This window comes from Cucurbita maxima, unplaced genomic scaffold (assembly GCF_002738345.1).
Source record: "Cucurbita maxima cultivar Rimu unplaced genomic scaffold, Cmax_1.0 Cma_Scf00008, whole genome shotgun sequence".
Lineage (NCBI taxonomy): Eukaryota > Viridiplantae > Streptophyta > Magnoliopsida > Cucurbitales > Cucurbitaceae > Cucurbita > Cucurbita maxima.
The window spans coordinates 2,168,089-2,183,521 of record NW_019272024.1 but is presented as its reverse complement, the minus strand read 5'-3'; the positions used below and the strand labels follow the sequence as shown (position 1 = coordinate 2,183,521).

At 35.6% G+C, this 15,433-nt stretch overlaps 3 protein-coding genes across 3 annotated transcripts; 2 read left to right on the top strand and 1 right to left on the bottom strand.

The window, feature by feature from the left end:
- The first annotated feature begins 2,600 nt into the window (after positions 1-2,600).
- LOC111482670 (pathogen-related protein-like) lies at positions 2,601-5,532 on the top strand. Its single transcript, XM_023128568.1, has 4 exons — positions 2,601-2,773; positions 2,842-2,974; positions 4,537-4,832; positions 5,224-5,532. The coding sequence occupies exons 1-4, from the start codon at positions 2,633-2,635 to the stop codon at positions 5,356-5,358; spliced, it is 705 nt and encodes a 234-aa protein (XP_022984336.1). The 5' UTR covers positions 2,601-2,632; the 3' UTR covers positions 5,359-5,532.
- A 1,782-nt stretch (positions 5,533-7,314) lies between these two features.
- On the top strand, positions 7,315-8,807 carry LOC111483209 (pathogen-related protein-like). Its single transcript, XM_023129357.1, has 5 exons — positions 7,315-7,364; positions 7,511-7,730; positions 7,797-7,929; positions 8,001-8,299; positions 8,478-8,807. The coding sequence occupies exons 1-5, from the start codon at positions 7,315-7,317 to the stop codon at positions 8,628-8,630; spliced, it is 855 nt and encodes a 284-aa protein (XP_022985125.1). The 3' UTR covers positions 8,631-8,807.
- Positions 8,808-9,106: 299 nt separating this feature from the next.
- On the bottom strand, positions 9,107-15,248 carry LOC111482660 (anaphase-promoting complex subunit 6-like). The gene is made up of 16 exons (XM_023128555.1): positions 14,807-15,248; positions 14,345-14,479; positions 14,152-14,225; positions 13,982-14,021; positions 13,669-13,714; positions 13,300-13,379; positions 12,997-13,178; positions 12,748-12,873; positions 12,462-12,536; positions 12,042-12,167; positions 11,727-11,796; positions 11,043-11,125; positions 10,715-10,828; positions 10,381-10,480; positions 10,249-10,284; positions 9,107-9,409 (listed from the first exon to the last, which is right to left on the bottom strand). Exons 1-16 carry the CDS (start codon positions 15,212-15,214, stop codon positions 9,287-9,289), a joined length of 1,818 nt encoding a protein of 605 aa, XP_022984323.1. The 5' UTR covers positions 15,215-15,248; the 3' UTR covers positions 9,107-9,286.
- Positions 15,249-15,433: the final 185 nt, after the last annotated feature.

Sequence of the window (15,433 nt, the reverse complement as noted above, 5' to 3'; positions counted from 1 at the left end):
TACACACCCTTAATATTTTGTTCCTCTGTACAACTGACCTGTTACGTATCACGTTAGCCTCTCGATTTTAAAACGCGTCTAATAAGGAGAGATTTTCAAAATGTTTCGTTTCTCTCTCCAACCGATGTGGGATCTAACAATCCAGATGTTAAGGGTAGTGCCTTAACACTACATTATGAAAATCATAAAAATGTGCATGTCACGAAACTTAAATTCTCGCTTGTGACTCTCGAAGTTTGGTAGCATGAAAAATGGCATTGAGAAGGCGCTCGAGACATAATTGAGTGACATTATTTCCTAGATATTTCTAGCGGGATCGCTCCTTGTTAAAACTCTAATAATCCAATTTGCTTCCTTAGCTTCTATCACTCTTTGTTTAAATCATCGTTTAAATCGAAAATGCTCGAATCGTATCGAATAGCAAGATAAACACATGAAAACCACGAAAAATCCTACAAAACTAATTACATCTTAAAATTGATAGAAAGTGCAAGTAATTGTAATATATTTAATGATAATAGACTTTATAATAAATAAAGGTTTTGTGACTTTTCAAGGACGGATCTATGTTAAGTGGACGTTTCTAACCATCAAATAAGATCTCACGAATAAGATGTTTCAAAATAAAATGGAGTGAGACTTTATATTGGTTAGAGAGAGGAACGAAACATTTCTTATAATAGTGTAGAAACCTATCAGAGCCCGTCATCGAGGGCGTTAAAACGAACAATATCTACTAGCAATTGACTTGGGTTGTTACAAATGGTATCAGAGCCAGTCACCAAGCAGTGTAGAAACTTCTCCCTAGTAGCGTAATGGGCTAAAGCTGACAATATCTACTAGCGGTGAGTTTTGACTATTACAAATGGAGTATTCACCTTGTAAGGTTATTTGCACGTGTGAGTGTCGTGTATAGAGAATTACTATGCATCCAAACCTATCCGAAGATGAAATTTGAATTTATGACTATAGACAAGATTTTAAGTTACTTCAAACACGAAATCATAGTTGTATGTGTTCACATTTCCTAACTCGAATAGTGCTAACTTGTCTGCTTAATCAGTCATGCATGCAGTAGTAACCGTCTTATTTTCAAGGGTCAAATTGGATTTTCGATTCGGTCTATAGGGACCCTCCACCTCAACAGAGACATCCACCAACTATGATAAGAAAATGTCGTTGGTTAACTAGGTTCCCCTAACTTTTCCGCACCTGATAGCAACTCCGTCAACCTAGGATGAGAAGGGTTACTACAAGTGGTATGATGAGATTTGTATTTCAACTTGGTTGATTGTCGAAAAAGATATCCAAAAGGCTAAAGGAAGAACCAGTCACTTTATGTATGGAGGAATAGGATAGGAAGATCTCAACGTAAAGCTGGCACAACTCCGTGAAACTCGGGTTAGATAGATTCACTCTCACCAGCCTTCGGTACTCGCTTCCTTTAAGGGTTTTGCACTCTAAAAAAGAAGTAATTTGATTCTTCAGTTCATCTAGTGTGCGCCCGAGCGACAATAAAAGAGAGGCGTACCGTCTTGTTTTTTAAAAAAAACAAAAGAAATAGTTACTATTTATGTAAGATCTCACATATGTTGGAGAGGGAAGGGAAACGAAAGATTCCTTTTATAATCGGACCAAATATTATCTGTTTTTGCTGATTTATTTTATTACAATTTATTTGGTTCCATCATTTTTTTCAAAATTGATTTATTTGTTTTTTCTCTCGAAATGTTACTCCTAATATATTATTAATTAGTTAGTTAATTAATTAATAGTTTCATTTAATTCTTGGAGTAGCTTAATAACTATTTAATTAATTTAATTTAATAGATTTTATCCATAAGAATGAATTGGATAAATAAATAAAAAGTAAGCATTATTATCAATAAAAATTATGATTGTATTAATATTATTTTAATACAACATTAGTTAACGATTATAAATTCAATTCAAATATATCTTTTTTATACGATCGGGATTAAATTACAATTTTAGTTTATGAATTTTTACGACGATATTCATTGAACTTAAAAAATATTGTGTATGAGCGTGTGAAAAACCAACAACTAAAACACCCAACCTAATCAGTTGCTCGATTTTGATTAGGTTGGAAATATACTCAACAACGATTGATTAAAACACTTTTGGTAAACACAATTGGTTTGGTTCCGTTCTTGGATTCATAAGATTGGATCGGTACACGACAACCGAACTCACCCATGATAATATAAAATCATAAACTTCTTAAAATTATTATTAAACTAAGATTAGATTCACTCCATAATGAGATCCCGTTGGAGAGGGAAACAAAGTATTCCTTATTAGAGAGTGAAAATCTCTCCACAGTAGACACGTTTTAAAACTATGAGGTTTGAACTGTTACAAATGGTATTAGAGCCCAGACACTGTGCAGTATGCAGCGAGGACGCTAGGCCCTCAAGGAGGGTGGATAAGAATGTGGAAATCTCTCTCTAACAGATGTGTTTTAAAATCGTGAAGTCGAGAGTCAAAGCGTACAATATGTACAAGTAGTGACCTTGAAGTGTTACACTATTTAACGGAGAGTTAACGTACGATAAAGGCCTATAAAAGGCCCCATAAGTTTGGTACTCAGTCATCATCACAGCTTAAGATGAGCTGTGAGGAAGGCATTATGGGTGGTGATAAGTACAGAGCTTCGTTGCATTTGGAGGGTCCTACAGTTGAATGGAGGATGGGAAAGCCCCCAAATTATGAAGCTGTGAACAAGCTGTTTGAAGATGGAAGAACAAAGGTTGTTTCTTTTTGTTTACCAGATCTAATATCATCTGCGTTGCTTCATTTGTTGTGTGTTCTTCATAGGTGTGGCCAAAAGGATCTGTGGAAGAACAAGTGCAGAATATTATAAAATCATTGCAAATGGAGTTTGCTTACAAGACTAGACCACAAGATTTCAAGAACATAAACCTTCACAATTTCTTATGTTCTATCAATGGTAATTCATTTGTTTCTAGCACATTTATCTTCTAAATACGTTCTTTTTTTTCACACGTAAACGATAAAAATGAATAAATAAGTCCGAGTCTACCGCTAGTAGATATTGTCTTCTTTCGGGTTTTCCTTTCGAATTTCTCCTCAAAGTTTTTAAAACGCGTCTACTAGAGTACAGTGAATATTTTGTCCTCGTTCACACACTGCCCGTGGCCTCCCTTTAGAAGGAATCTGCTAGAGAGAGGTTTCCGTACCCTTATAAAAAATGTTTTGTCTTTATTGGCACACTGTCCGGTGGCTACCGTTTAAAAGGGTATGCTTGGGAGAGGTTTCCGTACCCCTTATAAAGAATGTTTTGTTTCTCTCTCCAACCGATGTGCGATCTCAAAATTCACCTGGAGTCCACCCCACTTTAAGGTCAACGTTCTCGCTGACACACCGTCTGGAGTTTATTTATCCCACTTCAGAACTCAGCATCCTTGTTGGCACACTGCCTAGTATCTGGCTGGCACTAATACCATTTGTAACAGCTCAAATATACAGTATTGCCCTCTTTGGGTTTTCCTTTTAGAGTTTAAATGAGTCTGCTAGTGAAAGATTTCAATATCGTTATAAAAAATGTTTTGTTCCCCTCTCCAAATCTCAAAATTCACCTGGAGTCTACCCCACTTCAGGGTCAGCGTCTTCGCTGGCACACCGCCTAGAGTCCATCCTACTTTAGGGTTCAGCGTCCTTGTTGGCACACCGCCTAGTATCTAACTGGCTCTGATACGATTTGTAACAGCTCAAGTTCATAGCTAGCAGCTAGTTCTCTTTGTGCTTCCCCTTTCGAACTTCCCATCAAAGTTTTTAAACTGAGTCTGCTAGAGAGAGGTTTCAATACCCTTTTAAAAAATGTTTTGTTACCTCATCCAATTGATGTGAGATCTCAAAATTCATTTAGAGTCCACCCCACTGGCCAGCGTTCTCGTTGGCACACGGTCTGGAGTCCATCCCACTTCAGGGCTCAGTGTCCTTGTTGGCACACCGAGCATCTGGCTGGCTCTTATACCATTTGTAACAACCCAGCCTACCGCTAGCAGATATTGTCCTCTCTGAGCTTTCCCTCTTCCAAGCTTCCACTTAAGGTTTTTAAAACGCATATGGTAGGGAGAGGCTTCTATACCTTGTAAAGAATGTTTTGTTTTGTTCTCACCTCCAACCGACGTGGGATCTCACACCATCACTCGCAAATATTGTCCTCTTCGACCCGTAACGTATAGCTCTCAGCCTCACAATTTTAAAACGCGTCAACAAAGAAGATGTTTTCACACCCTTATAAAGAATTGCTCCGTTCCTCTCTTCAACCGATATAGGATCTCACAATTTCCATCTAAGTTGATCATTTAGCTAATTTATAGAGAGTTCTTATCTTTCAATCTACTAAGTCGGGTCTAACGTATCACAAAACTAACCTAACTCGATTCATAAACACCCTTAATTACATGTAATTAAATTGTATTAAGAGAAGTAGTTTACAACTATTACTCTAAATTAAACACTAAAAGATTAATTAATTAATTACAGGAAGAACAGTCTCATGTGAAGAAGCATTGAAGCTTGGAAGCTTCAACACATTTATGAAGAATCCTTTACCACAGGAATTCCATTACTTCAAACCACAAGAAGAGACATCTGAGTCGACTCATAATGACTTCAAGACATGTTTTCCAAGAGGGTTTGCATGGGAAGTCATAGAGGTTTATTCTCCTCCTCCTTTGATTGCCTACAAATTTAGGCATTGGGGTTTCTTTGAAGGACCTTACAAATCCCATTCCCCAACCGGCGAAATGGTCGAATTCTTCGGCATGGGAATTCTCAAGGTAAGGTCGAGATTCAATAACGACCTTTCTTATCAAAAACATTTCTTATAAGCACGTGGAAACCTCTCCCTAGTAGATGCGTTTTAAAACCATGAGGTTGACGATGATACGTAACGAGCCAAAACGGACAATAGGTGCTAGCAATGAGCTTAGACTGCTACACAGAGAAAATTTGTCAAAACCACCACACCTGAATGGTGTGAAAGTTCTAGATATTTGACTATAATAAAAGATCAAATATGATATATATGGTAAACTATAATTCAGTACTAAATATCCTTAACACACACAAACGTATCCCTATACATATTTAATGTCACGCTCATAAATGGTCGGGGTCGGATCAATTTGTGTTCTCGTCGACTAATTGAAATGATGTTTATTTGGACAGGTGGATTCATCATGGAAGATTGAAGAAGGTCATGTGTTCTTTGATCCAGCTGAGCTATTTGGAGGTCTTTTGAAGGGCAAAAAAACAGCTGATTCGTCTGCCTCTGCCTGTCCACTCTTTGATCAGCTGAAGTAGTTCCACAAACACTGAAATGAATAAAAATGTGTGTCTCAGACATTCACACCACTATCCATTAGTTCTAATCTTGTTTGTTTGTAGTTCTTACGTTGTTGTTATGTTTGTTCGTTGTATCGTTTATGTCGGTGTCTATTAAATATGAATGATAATAAGTGTGGTTTGCATATGATATTAAGTCGGAGCGGTCTTTACATTCTTATAAGGAACGTTTCCTTACATTCTTCAATCGATGGGATCTCACAATCTACCTTATTTGGAGTCTGCGTCCTTGTTGGCACACTATTCGGTCGGTGTCTTGCTCTAATACAAAAAAAAAAAAAAAAAAAAAAAAAAAAAAAAAAAAATAATGTTCTAAGTTACGAGAATTAAATGAGAGGGAAAGTATCTAAGAAGTGTTAATTATATTATATTTAATAATAATAAACTCTCTAATTCACATACCAATTAATAAATTAGGGAATTTCATTTATGTTTGGTATTAAAAAATAGAATGTCATTAAATTTTCATTTTAAGTGTATTAAAATAGTTTCGTCCAATAACAATCGGTATGTTAGAAAAAAAAATTGTAATTATTTTCATTTAATTCTATTTAAATAAAATTAATCTTTTCACAAAATACGAAAATTATTTAAAGAAATTATACAACATACGAAAATTATACCTTAATTTAAAATAATTTTTTTACGAATGGTCTACATTAATTTACTTATAAAAAATTTATAATTTTAATTAATAAAATTATTAGTTCTAAGTAGTAGACTCAAAAAGCTTTTTGATTCATTTTGATTATAAAATTTTAGTTTTTAAAGAATGTTGTTTCAACTCAAAATATAATTTTTTTTTGTTTGGTAATGATTTGATGATAAGATTAATTTATTTTTACCCAAAATATTTCTACTAAATTATTTAATTAGATAAACTTAAACTATTAATTAATTAATTAATTAATAGTTTTATTTAATTCTTTGAGTAGGAGTAGGCTAATAAATAATTTGATTTAATTTAAATTAGATCAATTTATCTCGAACAATATTAAAAAAAAGACGAAATATTAAATAAAACAAAGTAAATATTAAAATTGAAAAACGTCCTATATATACTACCTATGGTCTAAGAATTTAAACACAATTATCCTATGCATGCATCATGACCTTTATTTTCGATGCAGTCATCACTCATACAGGGGTGTCTTGCTGAAATAGAATTAGCACACAGTTTTAAGAAATACTCACCGTAAGTGACTCCACTATTAGAGTTAAGGAATACAAACACATGCAACTCATGATTATCGTTAAAACCATTGTAGAGGTGGCTTCCAGTCTGGACAAAATTGGATACGTAGTACTTCTTTACGCATGTGTCACACATGCGAGCGTGAGCCCCCAAGCAGTTTGCACCCCCTAGACCCATCATAATCGGGTTCGTTGTCCAGAGGTCAACAAAACCCTGAGTATCATGCGACGCATGATGATCATCATCATCGCAATGTATGCGTCCATATTCATAAATGGGGAAGTAACCCAACCCAATGTATATACACATAAAATGCTTGAAGTCCCTATAGTTTTCATCCTTAAATTATTCTTATAACACAACCCTATGCATCATTCACACATTATCCTAGGTGATATGCATGCATTGACCTTCATATGTTCATCATCATTAACATCTATTTGGGTTGTGTCTTAGAAAACTCGCCGTCATAATGCATCATAGCATTTTGTACATGCACATCATTTAGTATGGAATAACATCATATTAAGTCATTTCATCACCATGCATCTTACATCATCACATCATCATATAGTCACGTTACATAAATCATAAATGACACGTGCAAGGGTCACTAGACACGTGTAGTCGTACATAAGACAAGTCTTCCAACTGAACTGATAGTAAAGCCACTTACATAGTTGGCCTTGACCGACGTTCTACGAAATTTGTAATGACCTATGGAGGTATTCTACCAGATTAAGAACTTCAATCTAACTCAGGAAGAAAAGTACATAATGGAAAGAACAAGCTAACAAAACCTTGTAGAGGTGTGGAACTAATCGTCAACAACCCACTTTATTTATTACTATTTTCTTTTACCGTGGTTACAAAGAAAATGTGTTTCAAAGCATTGAAGAGAGAGAGATGAAGCAGTCCTATAAAAGGCCCCATAACTTGGCTACTCAGTTCATCATCGCAGCTTCCAGTTTGGTTGAAGGAAATGGAATCCATTAAGATGAGCACTGATGAAGCCATTATGGGAGCTGATAAGTACAGAGTTTTCTTGCATTTGGAGGCCCCTACGGTTCAGTGGAAGCGGGGGCGCCCAAGTTATGAGGCTGTTAACAAGCTCTTTGAAGATGGAAGAACAAAGGTTGTTTCTTTTACTCTCCCTTTCATCAACTCATCTCTGTTGCTTGATTTATTTTGTTGGTGGTAGGTGTGGCCCAAAGGATCTGTGGAAGAAAAAGTGCAGAATATGGTAAAAACATTGCAAATGGAGTTTGCTAACAAGGCTAGATTACAGGATTTCAAGATCATAAACCCTCAGAAATTCCACGTTTTTGTCAATGGTAAGTTCTTTGTGTTCTTACTTATGATTGTAATCAATTTAGGTTAATTTCATGTCTCTCTGGAAGTGCAGGAAGAGAGGGAGTCTCAGGTGAAGAAGCAGTGAAGCTTGGAGTCTTTAATGTATTGCTCAAGAACTCTCTACCAGAGGAATATCATTACTTCAAAGCACAGGAAGAGACATTTGAATCAACTTGTAATGACTTTAAGACATGTTTTCCAAGAGGGTTTGCATGGGAACTTCTTCAGGTTTATTCTCCTCCTCCTTTGATTGCTTACAAGTTTAGGCATTGGGGATTCCTTGAAGGACCTTACAAAACCCATTCCCCAACTGGTGAAATGGTCGAATTCTACGGCATGGGAACTCTCAAGGTAAAGTCGACATTCTGTGCCTTTATGCGTATTTAACATCGGGTTTATGAATGTTCGGGTCAATTTGTACTCTCATCCACTAATCTAAATCAAAGTTTTGATGTCCTAAATCCCTTCATTCTTATCTTTTCACCAGCTTCATGTTATATAATCTTGTATAATAGTGATATTTGCGCAGGTAGATTCATCAATGAGGATTGAAGAAGCTCATTTCTTCTATGATCCAGCAGAGCTATTTGGAGGTCTTTTGAAGGGCAAAAAAACTGCTACTGAATCAAAAGCTGTTGATTCATCTCCCTCTAGTTGCCCATTCTCCAACCTCCAGAACTAATTCCACAAACACAAAAAAAAATGTCTGAAATAATATATATATACATATATGGAGAATAAAGAACTTTGTAGCTCAGCTATGGGTTAACAGTTCTATGTTTGTTAATTGTATCCTTTCTGGTGCATATTAAATAATATGAATGATAATAAGTTAGTTGAGCATGCTCACTTCCACGAATTACTATCATTATTTATGCATGTAATATTTGCATGCCAAATACCCGTCTCACCAAAATAGAAATACCATGAAAGGAATTTACAACTCAAGGCTCGAGTATACATCAATATTGCCTACAAAATTTAAATCACACCATTGACTTATTTGTTAAGTTTGAACAATTGTCGCAGAATTGTTGCCACAAGAGTGCGATTGTAACAAATGGTACCAATCTCATTAAGTAACCATTCCCAAGGAAGAAGGAAGCAAGGAGACTCTAATAAATTATATATTAATTTGGAAGAAGGAAGCAAGGAGACTCTAATAAATTATATATTAATTTGAAAATGAAAAAGAGAAGAATTGTTAATAGTATATTCTGGATTCTTTGATACAAAAATTAAATTAATGATTATAAAAGCTACAACTGCTCTAATGCACAAACTTTAAAAATTATTATACAAACATGATTGTGAAGTAAATATTGGAATAAACCACAATTAAAGAAAGACCTCACTTCGCCGAAGGTCTGCCTTAGGGTCCATTCCATTTTGGCATTCGTCCATAAGAGCTAAACTTAACATTTCAGTACAGAACTGATCGTCTGGTTTCAGCCACAAAGCCTGATTCACAAACAAAGAACATATTACGGAAAAATCAGATCCATGAAGCCTCAAATCAAATATTATGCACAAATTCTCAGTATTAACGTCCTTTCATTGCATGAAAATGGCAATACCATCAGACTACATTGTGTTACAGACTAGTCCATTAACGTTTTACTGCATCTGATTTCATAATTCTGATGTCCCCAACATATTAATATCAATGGTCTCTTATAACTCATATAATTGTCAAAAACAAAAAAAAAAATCCATTACAACAAATAAGTCAAATTTGTAAGGTAAGTGTGAGATACTACATCGGTTGGAGAGGGAAACGAAACATTCTTTATAAGAATTTGGAAACCTCTCACCAGCAGATGCGTTTCAAAAACCTTAAGGGGAAGCCCAAAAAGGAAAACCCAAATAGAATACTATCTGCTAACAGTGGACTTGGGTTGTTACAAATGGTATTAGAACCAAACACCGGGCGGTGTGCCAGCGAAGACGTTGGACTCCGAATGGGGGTGGACACCGGACAGTGTGCTAGGGAGGACACGGGGCCCCGAAGGGCCGGGTGGATTGTGAGATCACACATTGGTTGGAAAGGAGAACAAAAACAAATGTTAGTGAGGACGTTGGGCCCCGAAAGGGGGATAAATTGTGAGATCCCACGTTGGTTGGAGAAGGGAACAAAACATTCTTTATAAAGGTGTACAAATCTCTCCTTAGCAGACTCGTTTTAAAAACATTGAGGAAAACCCGAAAGGGAAAGCCTAAAGAGTACAATATCTGCTAACGGTGGGCTTTAGCTGTTACAATAAGAATGCATAATAGTCACGAAACTAAAACCAACTTACCTTATGGTAATATATAATGGCTGCAGTAAAATGATCCTGCAAAACAGGACAAATAGAATTTTATTTTAAGAACCTTAGACACAAATATAGAAATGCGTAAACCAGATACTAGTGTTTGAAATATTCAAGTACCTGCAAATGATAAGTATACGCAAGGCCAGCATAAGTGCTAAGGTTTCTTGTCGATAAGGCAAGTGCCTTATCATAGTACACGATTGCTTCACGGTACATCCTGGCACAAAAACAAATAGTGTCAACCAAATTTGAATGAAGCCGGTAATAAATGCACCAATATAAACATGTTCCATAAACTTATGTACAAAATATAATTCACAGATAAACAAGGTATTCAACATTTGTTCAACAAAATCTTTCATAGGAATATAGGGAAATCATCTGAAAAAAACATCTCAAATGAAAAAATTAAACCAGTGATAAGTTTTTTAAATAAATTTTACAACCATACTTTAGTTTTCGGTACGAATGGGCGAGATTAACCACAGTAGGCTCCCACATTTCACTCAAAGGAGATGGGATACAGGCCAGAGTTTTCTCAAACCACCATGCTGCTTTATTGTACCTAAGCATAAAATAGTCACTTACATCAACAATTAAGATGAAACCATCAAAGAGTAGAAATTAAGACAACACCAAAGTTCTATGATCTTGTTTTGTACGGTAATCTCAATATACATAAAAATGAACCACTATCTGAGCCAGGAAGCAGACCTTCAAACAAAATTATTGAGTGAAAAATCAAGATATAGATAGAATAAAGAGAAAAATATAGATACTCTTTCATGTCATAAGCAACGACTCCAAGCTCATTGTAAACAAGAGGATCTGATGAACAAATTGTCTTTGCCTGCACAAAAAACTGAACAAGAAAAGACCATTCAGACCTTAACATTTTGAGAGACAACAAATGAAAAAGAAAACTATTCAATTTTCTTTTTTTTTATCAGTAAGAAAATGTAGGGAAGACCAAAGAGGGCAACCAAGAACCGACATATACAAGACATGAATGAGATGTTGTAACAGCCCAAGCCCACTATAGATATTGTCCTCTTTGGGCTTTCCCTTTCAGGCTTCCCCTCAAGCCTTTTAAAACACGTTTGTTAGGGAGACGTTTCCACCCTCTTATAAAGAATGTTTTGTTCCCCTCTCCAACCGATGTGGGGTCTCCCCCCCTCGGGGGCCACCGTCCTTGCTGGCACTCGTTCCTCTCTCCAATCAATGTGGAATCTCACATATGTGAACAGATAATTAAAATCAATATATTTGGATGAACCTTCTTTGTCATTCCTAAAACATTTCAAACTAGGTTTTGATGCAAATCTTAAATAATATTATATTCTCAGGATTCTGCCATCATATAATATGAGGCCTAAAGGTTCTGAAAATACATAAGGAATTGAGAATAAGAAAGAAATATTCATGCCAGGTTTGTCAATGATGGCATGAGGTTTAGGAAATACCTGCTCAGCAAGCTTGAAGCTGTGAGTTCGCATATATTCCATACCAATGTATAATGTTGGTAAATGACACCTGGAATAAAAGAATATCAAGATTCAACCTGTAGAAGGGAATTTCATGAAATAAGAGAAACTTACAAATGAACAACCACACAATTTTTACAAAATGATAAAAAATCAAAATTTCCATCATTTATCATTTAAAAAACTAAACAGATAATAAAGGGATTGCTTAATAACCTAAATAATTTCACACCTTTTGCTACCAAATTTTAAAAACAAAACATAAAATAACTGAAGAATTAAAAAATTAATTACCCAGGAAACAATCGAGCACCAGTGCGATAGGCAGACATGGCTTGATCACCCTCTTCTTGAGCAGCATAAGCGTTACCATAACCTATCCAAGCAGGTGCAAATGTTCCGTCCAGACTTGTGGCTTTGCTATAGAAAACAATAAATAATAGATATCAGAAAAGAGTTTGTATTGGAAATATCGAACTCCTTATTATGAAATATGTTTGCAACGTAACACATGAGAAATGGTTGACTCAGAAATATCCGAGCAAATAAGACTTGTTGCAAAAGATAAAAATGGGCAAAGGTGGACAAACGGGTCATCATCAAGAAACTTTGAAGTTTTCAATAGTATCATATCCGACTAGAATCTGTTAAACCTCCAATTACAAAAGTATATTTAGAAGAAGAAAAAAAGGAGCGTAAAACAGTCACATTCACCTGAAATAGCGACGCGATTGATCATACTTTTTGATACAGTAGTAATAGCAACCAACGGCAAACCATGACAAAGCCCTGAAATGATATCCAAAATAAGTGATGAACAAATAGCAAAGGGAAGTCCAAATCTAACAATATTATGGGTGTGATCCCAAACTTATCAAATCATGCTTCATCCAAGGAAAGCTAAATCCTTCACTTTTCCATGAAATATTTACTTCAAATAAGATATTTTGAATTTTTCACCAACTGAAAAATATAAAGTTCAGCTACACAAAACACTCACTTTTGAGGATAGTCCTTGACCAGGTTGCATGCCATTAGATAAAGTTCATTCGAATGTCCAAGCTCCATTGCAGCCGCTAAATGTACCAGTGTACTTTTCAAATGGAAGGGATCTTTTTCAAGGAGACTGTAAATGGAAGGGGGAAAACAAATAAATAAATAAAAACCCAGGTAGGAAAAAAAGAAAGGATAGTTCTAACAAAACCATAGGAATATATTGATCTAGTTTCCGAGATAGTTATAGACTTACACAGAGGTAAGTTCAAAGCATTTCTGATATTCACCACATTGATGGTAGTATTCAGCTTTGCAAGCTAAAAGATCGGTGTTAGTTTTTAAAGTTCGAGTAAATGATGGATCGTAACTTTCAGAATTACAACTTTCCCTTTCAAGTTCTTTGAATCTCGCTTCAATGATATTTTCTTTATCATACTGGAGAACAAGAAAAGAAACAAATTAGTGAGAATTTTACAACAATTAAAATGAGTATAGTAGAAATTTGTTCAGAATTCATTGCTCGTAATAGAAGAAAAATAAGCTGCATCCTTCTTACCTTCTTTATTAAGCATGCATAAAATGATGATAGCCATCCATCTTCAGGACCAAATTGCAATGATAAAAGTAGACTTGATTCTGAAATTTCACATCATATAAAAGTAGATTATTAATAATCCTGACGAAAGACGGGGGCGAGATTGAAAAATAAATGATAAGTTAAATATTTCATCAATGAAAAATTGACAGAATACATATAAATATCAAAAAGTTCACAAGGTGTAAGCTTCAGTGTGTTTTTAACAAGGTGTAAGCCTCTTATGGTTCAACGAAGACGCAAGTCTCGAGGCTAAACGTTAGAATATTGCCAGAGGGCATAAACCTCAATAGCTTTTTAAAACGTTAAATGCGTAGTATTGAGGTTTACCTTCATCACAAGTCAGCATGTGACTTTCTATTAGGCACTCCAAAGCCTGGACAAAAATGGACATAAAAATGGTATCTATTAAAAGAATGAAACCAAAACATAAATAAAAAAGTTACGTTTCTCTTACAAATTAATGGCTACACCAAAAAAGGAAGGAGAGATTTTGTTGCCTGATCTTTGAAAAAGGACAAGTCATTAACTAAACAGGAACACTAATTTTCAGCTTCTAAAACTATGACATACAAGAATGGTAACAGTACGCTAAGCTGAATACGTTCAGCAATACCAAAGTTCGGCAAAGAAACATATTTACCTCATAACATAGAGGGTCAGCTTTGATAGCAGCTTTATACCTAAACACCATTTTCAAAAAATCATAATAAATAAATGACATCATTCATTAATTTGAAGTTTCACAGTTTAATAACTCTGTAGGTTCTGGTTAAGGCGCTCATGGAGGTAAAAATGTGTTCATAAACTCACCAAAGTCGAGCCTGAGTGCGATTTTCCAGAGCTTCATATGCCTTGCCTCTTAAAAAGCATGTAGCTGCGGCTATCTGTTACAAGGTAGGAAAACAGAGAATCCCATTGTGAAACTAATGATCTAACCATCCTGAAAGTCTTAAACCGAGGGTGTTCTTTTAAAATAAGTTGATATGATGTAACATAACAGTACATTAATCTCACGATCCTCGGAATCTTTGTCGAGGTACATGCCACTGTGATCCTTATTATCAAGAACATTGCCATGCTCGTCCACTTTGGCATCACCAAGCATCATGAGGCATTGGTCCCACTCCTTCAATTCCTCCTGGCCAATCAAAGATTTATAAACGAATGACATTTATTAAAAACAGAAGATCTGACTACATGCCCAAAATGTCTTATCCTGTGTTCCTCATCTCTGAAGAAACTGAATTTCCGGTAATCAAATTTTCCTACTGCAAACAACTGATCCAATTCCCGCTATTCCCACACAAACACAGCCGCGTTCAGAGACCCACAACATCATAAACAGAATTCACAAGAAAAACCCCTAACACATCAAATCAAAATCCATACGAAAAAACACAGGAGGTCTAAAATCAACAGAGAAAAAAAAAACACAGATAAACAGTGAAGTTCCAAGTAAGCTTACGAGACACTTGGCAGCAAGGTAGCGAAACCGCGGATCGCGGAGGACGATCTTGGAGGCATTAAGGAGGTGAAACGCACGACGAAAATGGCGGCCAAGAAAGAGGGCCTGCGCCTGCATGTAAATGTCGGCAGGGTCCTCAGTGAAAGCGGCAACTTTGTCAGCGAAGAAAATGGCGGATGAGTAGAGATGCTTGCTCACGCAGTCCCTTACTACGCCTCGGAGCTTCTCGATTTCTTCCTCCCTCATTCTCATGGATTTTGATAGCTCAAAAGAAGTGAGATTTGTCGAACAGTAGAGAATTGAAACGCCGAGTTCCTCCGATGGGGTTTCGACGGTCTGAAATCGAGAGGGAAAATTGAAGAGAACAAAATTGGGCGGGAGGCCGTGTGTGTCTGTGTTTATGCGCATGTGGTTTCTAGTTGGGCTTATAATGGGCTCTGAACTTCAATTCACAAGTTTATTATTAAAAAAAAAAAAAAAAAAAATACTACATTTATGACAATTTCTAAATAATAATAATAACAAAATTAATTATTTTATTTTTATTTTAAATCTCACCTTGTGAATGAGATTTAAAAATTGGTAATGTTATATTAGATTATTTTATTTCTAATTCAATCTTTTATC